The sequence below is a fragment of the Pinus tabuliformis genome, chromosome 7, assembly GCF_031772625.1.
Source record: "Pinus tabuliformis cultivar Carrire ecotype Pingquan chromosome 7, CPIR1, whole genome shotgun sequence".
NCBI lineage: Eukaryota > Viridiplantae > Streptophyta > Pinopsida > Pinales > Pinaceae > Pinus > Pinus tabuliformis.
Window position 1 is genome coordinate 1,408,392,954 of NC_142293.1, and position 8,183 is coordinate 1,408,401,136.

At 33.6% G+C, this 8,183-nt stretch overlaps 1 protein-coding gene across 4 annotated transcripts; it reads right to left on the reverse strand.

Moving 5' to 3' along the window:
- Positions 1-785: 785 nt before the first annotated feature.
- LOC149252930 (G2/mitotic-specific cyclin-2-like) lies at positions 786-7,774 on the reverse strand. Of its 4 annotated transcripts, none has more exons than XM_089459836.1 (12): positions 7,491-7,774; positions 3,991-4,043; positions 3,408-3,444; positions 2,913-3,322; positions 2,674-2,823; positions 2,260-2,373; positions 2,067-2,162; positions 1,833-1,994; positions 1,682-1,741; positions 1,499-1,597; positions 1,139-1,317; positions 786-1,052 (listed from the first exon to the last, which is right to left on the reverse strand). In XM_089459836.1, the coding sequence occupies exons 2-12, from the start codon at positions 4,030-4,032 to the stop codon at positions 923-925; spliced, it is 1,479 nt and encodes a 492-aa protein (XP_089315962.1). In that variant the 5' UTR covers positions 4,033-4,043; positions 7,491-7,774; the 3' UTR covers positions 786-922. The 4 variants fall into 4 exon arrangements, with proteins under 4 accessions (XP_089315962.1, XP_089315960.1, XP_089315961.1 ...); XM_089459834.1 differs by having other exon boundaries at positions 1,682-1,744; XM_089459835.1 differs by having other exon boundaries at positions 1,682-1,744; positions 7,486-7,774.
- Positions 7,775-8,183: the final 409 nt, after the last annotated feature.

An 8,183-nucleotide genomic window follows, 5' to 3' on the forward strand; every position in this document is an offset into this window, starting at 1 on the left:
GATCTTATATACCAAATTAGTATAACTCATATGAGTTAGCTATGAGTTAAATTGGATGTTATATACCAAATTAGTATATGAGTTAGCTATGAGTTAAATTTAGTTTTAAAATGTAAGAAATTCTTCAATTAAAATGATAATTAATCATCAAAACAAAACCAATGAGATAAATAAAATGAAAGATTCAATGAAGGATATTTGAATGAAGTAGATGCAAACTATGTTTAGATTTATAAAAATAATTTCATTCTAATGTACATTCATATGTGAAGATATTAAATGGTCTTTTTCTATGGAAAATTTTAAAATTAAATTTATTATTTTAAAAATATTCCATATTTATTTTTTTAATTAGAAATTAAAAAAAAAAATATGACGAATCTGAAAAACATGCTTACTCTATTATGCATCACAAAAACCTAAAATCTAACCATAAAAAAAATTCATAATTAAATTATAAACCCAATAATACTATATTATTTCCAATATTCAAAATATAAATTCATAATTAAATTATAATACCTCTGCCCAAAAAAAACATCAAATTAATAATAATACTATATTATTTCGCAGTATTCAAAATCTATATTTAGGCTTCAAAATTTATATTGATAATCTAAAAAAAAATATAAAAGTTAAAATCAAATTATTTTTAATTACAATAATAAAATTTACAAACTAATCAATATCATCTCCACTGAACATGTTTGGAAATACTTTTAATAATAACAAAAAACATGGAAATATTTTTAATAATAATAAAAAACATTAAATAAAAATTCCTCGGAACATTTAAAGTATTATATTTTCCCGCGAATAACGCTAGGGAAATCTCCAATACAACGAATTATTGAGTTTATGAACAAAAAGCTTCTTTAACCGTACTCAGACGACTCCTGTAATTAAAAGCGCTAATCTGTAATCACTCAGGTATGGTGGCAGGTGGCTTAATCGCTACACAACTAAATCTTCTGCTTGAAAATTTAGCATAAAGACTTGGTAATGTGCTTCGTGAATTTTTGTGAAATTTGGCCATCAAATTGGCACATTCCCTGAAAATTGAAAACATAGGTAAGTGATAAACACAGATTGCCCTATTTTCAAAGAAATGCATCATCATATGAATGAAATTACTTACTTGAGTTGCTCTTCATTGTAACCTGTATGAAACTGAAGATCTTTGTTCCATTGTGGATTTTTATAGATTGCACATTGAGAGCAGTAGATCGCAGCAGAAGCCAACTTAGATGGTGGATACTTGAGCATTTCGTATTGAGTCAGGCATAATTGGCTTAAGAAGTATGCCATATGTCTTATCTAATCAACCAAAAAGTTTTAATTTAGTTATTTTCTCACAGTTCTTCACAAAGTTTTAATTTAGTTATTTCCTCTCAGTTTTTCACAAGAAAAGTGCTGTCTGATAAGAAATGAGAACAAGAATCTCAAAGTTTAATCAAATTGAATAGCAGATCAGAACATTAAGTGTGCATATTATTACCAATGTTTCTGCACCAGACACCTTTAGAAACAAATTTAAAAACTTAAATTGAGTTGGCAACCCAAAAGTATGTTGCACAACATCTGACATTGTAGCTTCCTGCAATTGTACAACCATCAGCTCAATAAAACTGAAATTCAAATATAACATTCCATAACCTAAGAAAAGTAAAGTAATTCATACCATGGATATTATCTGATTTGCTTTATATTTCTCCCTAGTGAGAGTGGCAACTTCGTCAATCTGCTGGAGGCCAGTTACTTATGTTAGCTAATGTTATTAGCAAAACTATTTGATACTATAATGTTATAAACTTATATCTGGATGTACTTACTGATGGAAAGAACATTTCCTCATACTTTCCAGCCATGACGAGTGCACACAGAGCCACTAGCTTTAAATTGTGTCTCTCGATCCGTTCATGTGTAAGATATATATCCATGGCGTTAACAGAGAGATAGAGAGTCTCTTGCGTTAACACATAATATTGATGTATCTGAAAACAAAATTGAGTTTAGTTCCTCGCAATAAACAAAAACCATAAAAACCCTCATTTCTAGGCACATACCATTATTATCCAGTCCACAGCATCTTGTCTCATTTCGGTAGATATCAGATCAAGTTGTACAGTAGTTAAGTAAGATGGTTGTATGTACATTGGGATCTGCAGAAAATTTGTAACCATGGATTCAAAAGAACACAGAAAAAACTCTTAAGCACAACAATAATGGAAGGATGGGGGTTTTATATTCTTAACACACCTTGCATTCAAGTTTTAGATAATTATCCAAAATATCTTCCACGTACTCGAGTAGTGTATCGGGGAAGCATTCATCAGTCCCTATGGGCATCTGCTGGGTATGGAAACTCGCGTCCTGTTCATTGGCACTGATCCAATTAGGTTTAATTCTTTCTAAAGCCTGAAATGTTCATTGGCACTGATCCAATTAGGTTTAATTCTTTCTACAGCCTGAAATATTAAGATTTTAGGAGGATTTGATTTTAAATTGTTATATCAAACCCTAAGGAAAATTCAATCAAACACATACATATTACAATGAACCAGGCTTGCAGAAACAAACTAAGATATTCAATTTTAGGATTAATTTGACTCTAAACAATTTTAGAATTAATTTGACTCTAAATAGTAGGAAGCATATACAGATATATATTACATTGGTTTCGGAGGGACAGGATATCTCAATTTCTACTTTCCCGGGTTTAGTTTGATCTGCACCACTACCGCTCTGCTCATTTTTTGATAATCTTTCTTCAATGGCCATTCTGCCAATTTCTTTGATCAATTCCAAATTATCTAAATCCTCCTGGATTAACAAAAAAAAAAATACTCAGTCACTGCACTTTAAGAAGCTAGGGTCTCTCCACTATCAAATATATAGGTTCGGAAAGATACCTGAGGGTTTCCCCCAACCTCTTTGTCGTTCTCTGCACCAGCTTGCTCATTAACATTTTCTGCTTCTGCAACAGAATGAGAGCTCCTGAACCCTTGACCTTGCTTCACTGGGAGACACTTAGCTATTGGATGGAGATCCTTGCCACAATTATTACAGTAATTAACACCAACAGGCTGATTCTCACTTTTAGAAACGTTCTTTGGATCAACAGGGACTTCATTATCAGGAGGTGAGTTCAAAAGGGCTTCACTATTTTCTTCTCGCAACGGCCCCTGGTCATCCACATTAGACTGATTCTCACTGTTAGAAACATTCTTTGGAACAAGAGGGTCTTCATTGTCAGGAGGTGACTCCAAAAGGGCTTTACTATTTTCTTCTAGCATCGGGCCCTGATCATCCATATTATGCACTGCAGCACAGTCTTCTAGTTTTTAAAAAGATACTCAGAATGCCTTAATTTAATTAATTGAAAAAAACTTAAACGCTTAGCCTACCTCCTTGTGAGACGTGTTTGTCCTCCTCCTGAGAAGTCTACAGCAGGATAGAAATTGTGAACCTCGTGACTTTATTATTAATAACAATATAATTTAAGGTAGATGAAAGCTCCAGCCAAATGTCAAATTGACAATGGACCTATCTGCATACTTCTAGATTGCCTGCTGAACTTATTCGAATAGGAATTTTGGAATAATTCGATTGGGAATATGGGAATATGTGGAAAAATTTCACTTCTATTTATTAAATTTCAAAATATTCTTGAAATAGAAATCAAATTTCAAAATATTTTTAAAATGATTTCGACTTACCAACAGATTCATAATTTAATCCTATTATTAATAACTCACAATCCTATCTGCATACTTCTATATTGCCGGGTAAGCTTAATTGAACCCGGAATTTGGGAATATGTGAAATTTCTTCATTTCTATTCATCAAATTTCTAAATATTCTTAAAATTGAAATCAAATTTCAAAATATTCTTAAAATTGAAATCAAAAGAACTTCAACTTACTACTCACAGATTCATAATTTAATCCTATTATTAAGTCACAATCTTTCCAGAAATAAAAGTCTTACCAGGATAAGCTGTTCATCTTCCTTCTTCCTGCACAGTGCCATTCAATAAAACTCTGATGCAAAACAGACAAAGAGAAGATATATGGGTAAAAGTGGTAGTCCTGGGATGTGATATGACAAAATAAGGTCTTTTTTTCAAGCTCCTTTGGAATAATTCATAGAGTTGCAAAACACTGTATTAAGGTGCTTGGACTTATATTTCAGAAATCAGATGAATGAATGGGAGCACAGCTGGTAGTATATAGAGCAGTATGAAGATGCTGAAACGCTTTACAGGAAGGCAAATCGATATAACTTCCCTTCCACTGAATCAGGGGAACAGCAAACGTCAATCCTTACGTTAGTGTTTTGTACTGTGGCTGTGCAATGGGCAGATTAATTTTATGAAGTTTAGGGCAAGAAAACCAAATCCAATTATTACCAAAATCGATCAAGCTAATTAATTCTTTTAATGCATATGCATACAGCAGTTGCATTGGAATCGCTGTTGAAAAAGGTTATAACTGGCGTTGATTTATCCTTACAATCAATTTAATAATTCTAATAAAATAATTTTAAATTTAATAAAATTTAAAAACTTAAATAGATGTCATATAATAATTTTAATAAAATTAATTTAAAAACCTCCATTTAGTAATTCTAATAAAATAATTTTAAATTTAATAAAATTTAAAAGCCTAAATAGATGTCATATAATAATTTTAATAAAATTAATTTAAAAACCTGAATATAACACCTAGAGACAGACATATTAGGTAACTAGCATAACTGCACACCTTGTGACTAGAATAGCCACAAATGAGCCAGGTACGATTCTGGTAGTATGATTCCAGGCTTGTGGGGGGATTCTGGTAGTATGATTCCAGGCTTGTGGGAAATCTTGATTTGGAATATAAGTATCCGTCTTAATGTGTGGTTGAACTTCTAGCAAAAAGACCATAGCAGCAGAAATTCATGACCATTAAAAACCTACATGACCATTAAAAACCCTCAAAGGGCGATTTAATCGAGTGTATTGGGGATCAAATGCTATGAATATTATGAAATGAATTTATGGTCAATTCCTTGCTGTGGGAATATTCTGAGTAGATGACTGCAACTTGGCGGTGAAAATTTGGACAACTCCCTTTGACAAATTACTCAAACAAGCAGCCAAAATCAACAAAACGCTCTAAACCCCCAAAACCAACAAAATGCCCTAACAACCCCCCCCCACACAAAATCAACAAAGAGGAAGGGGCTTTCTAGATATGGCCAATCCACAGATTATGTCAACAGACAAGAAGGCCGTTTCTAGATATGGCCAACTTACAAAGCCATCTGTGACATTAATGAAATCTGTAACATGCAATGGGAGTATTTTTTTTTCCCGGTCAGAATGGTACTTCTTTATTATTCTCATAGAATAACAAAAAGTACATGGTACTTCTTTATTATTCTCATAGAATAACAAAAAGTACAGATACCCTGTAACAACATTGAAATTTTGTAGCAATATAACAACATTCATTTTTGTTGTATGACACCGACTTACAGGATTATAACAACCTTATTTACAGTATAACAACATTATTTTTTGCTGAGACTCTGACTTATATACAAAAACAACTTGCTGCCTTGCTTATATAATTCACATTTGCTTGCGTTAAGAGCAGATTTCTGAAAAATCTTCAAAAATTTCATCTCAGGGAAAATTAAAACAATTATACAACCTGGACTGACAATGACCTAAAACTATGAAAGTTAGTTAGAAGGAATTATAGAGAACTCTGAAAAATCATCAAAAATTTCATCTCAGAGAAAATTAAAACGATTATACAACCAGGACTGATAATGACCTGAAAATATGAAAGTTAGAAGGAGAAAATTAAAACAATTATACAACCAGGACTGATAAGGACCTAAAAATATGAAAGTTTGAAGGAATTATAGAGAATGATATATTTGTCAAGAACTAAACTGACTTGAAGCACTGACCATAAATATGTTTGATGCTCTGAGAGAATAGCATTATACATGTAAGAGAACAATAGCTTAGAGAAATTGTGCTAATTGAAGAGAGCGAGTTTCAATAATAAAGTTTCCCCCATTTCTCTAATAATATGTGACCAAGTTCAAGAGATAAAGCTCTCTTTGATAAATTATTTACCACATTGTTAAATTTCCTATAGATGTGCCTGAAGGAGATGACCTGAAAGTGCTCTCTCAATTCTAAAATTTTGTTTTTCCAAGTTGATAAATTTAGATCTGCCTGAAAGAGATGACCTGAAAGTGCTCTCTCAATTCTAAAATTTTGTTTTTCCGAGTTGATAAATTTAGGACATCCATTTGTGCTTGGCCTGCTTTATTGTCCCTTTATTATCCCTCCACCTCCCTCCACCTCCACAGAAGTTGTCTTGATTTATTGTCCCTTTATTATCCCTCCACCTCCCTCCACCTCCACAGAAGTTGTCTTGAGAAACTCTGCTTTATTGTCCCTTTATTATCCCTCCACCTCCACAGAAGTTGTCTTTATTATCCCTCCGCCTCAGAAGTTGTCTTGAGAAACTCCATCAAAGAATCCTACTCCTCCATAAAATTTGTCTTGAGAAACTCAACGAAAGAATCCTACTGGAAGATCGTTTGATATTTGAGGACATCCAGTTGTGCTTGGACTGCTTTACTGTCCCTTTATTATCCCTCCACCTCCACAGAAGTTGTCTTGAGAAACTCCATCAAAGAATCCTACTCCACAGAATTTGTGTTGAAAAACTCAATCAAAGAATCCTACTGGAAGATCTTTTGATATTTGAGGGAAAGGAGGTCTCGGGGAGTTTGTTTTTTGTAGAGGTTGATAGTACCTAGAAAGAGGGATGATTTTAGAGAGACTTGGAGAATGGTGGAGACAGTTTGTTTTTTGTAGAGAGACTTGGAGAATGGTGGAGACAGTTTGTTTTTTGTAGAGGTAGATAGTACCTAAAAGGAGATGATTTTAGAGAGACATGGAAAACGGTGGAGACACTAGCATTTCTGAAAATAGATCTATTTCTGAAAATAGATCTATTTCTGAGCAACCAGATACGTCAAGCCACAATTTGAAAAAAAACCTGAAAATAGATCTATTTCTGAGCAACCAGATACTTCAAGCCACAAAAATAGGGAGAGCCTGGATATATTGGAATTTCTTCACCCAGAAAAAGAGCATATCCTCAAATGAGTTCACCATGGAGTTTTTTCTGATGTTCATGGTTTGGAGGACCAATGACAGAGTTTCCCAGCAACAGTACAGTTTACAAAAAGATCTACTCATTAGCTTTTCTTGCAAAGGCTATAGCCATTTGGTCCCATGAAGCCCCTTTTTACTAGGCTATTCCACGTTAAAATTTTATTATTTAGGATCAACCAAGCTAAAACCTTAATTTTTTAGGATGTGCCACTTCCATGTGATGTTCCACCATCTGGCCCCTGAATGATATCTGAGAAAGAAATCACTTCATCAGCAAGGCGACTGGTTACCTTACCGGATTTCACATCCCAGCTCCAAACCAACTTGTCTTTTAAACTGGAAAGTCTCACTCCATTGAGGTTCATCTCGTTTATGAAAGAGTTCATTCTAAAGCTAAAGGACCCACCAGTCCTTTACCCACTGTAAAGAAACTAAAATGATTCTGAGCATGGAGAAAACCAATTTGTTCTGCTAATAACTTCGGCATTCCCTGGTTCAAACCGCCATGGAGTTCGGAAGAAAATAATGCAAACAGTTATAGCCTTCACAAATTCAAATTCCAAAACGCACCAGATAATGACGTGGGATTTAAATGGAGAGTTAAATTGAAACCCCAGGAGCCCCTCTGCATGTTTTCGCAGCTAGCACGCTGAACAGTTTGACACATTGCTTGCATGCGAATTTACATTTCTACAGTAATGACACGTATAATTTTTTATACATGATTCGACACGTCTATTAACTTGGATAACAAGAAGATCCTCTGTTACAATATTTGGCTATCAGCGAACCCTTTACAAAAAGATTTGGGTTGAATAAGTTTGTTTTTTATCATTTTCCTTCCCTTTGAAAACCATATTGTCCGTCTTAATGGCAAACATTAACCGTTCGTCATAAACTTCATCATGATAGTGTACTCACTGCTCGGAACTTGCAAAATACAGATTGGATTATACGAATTGCATGGAGCAGCTGAGTTGTGAGTTGG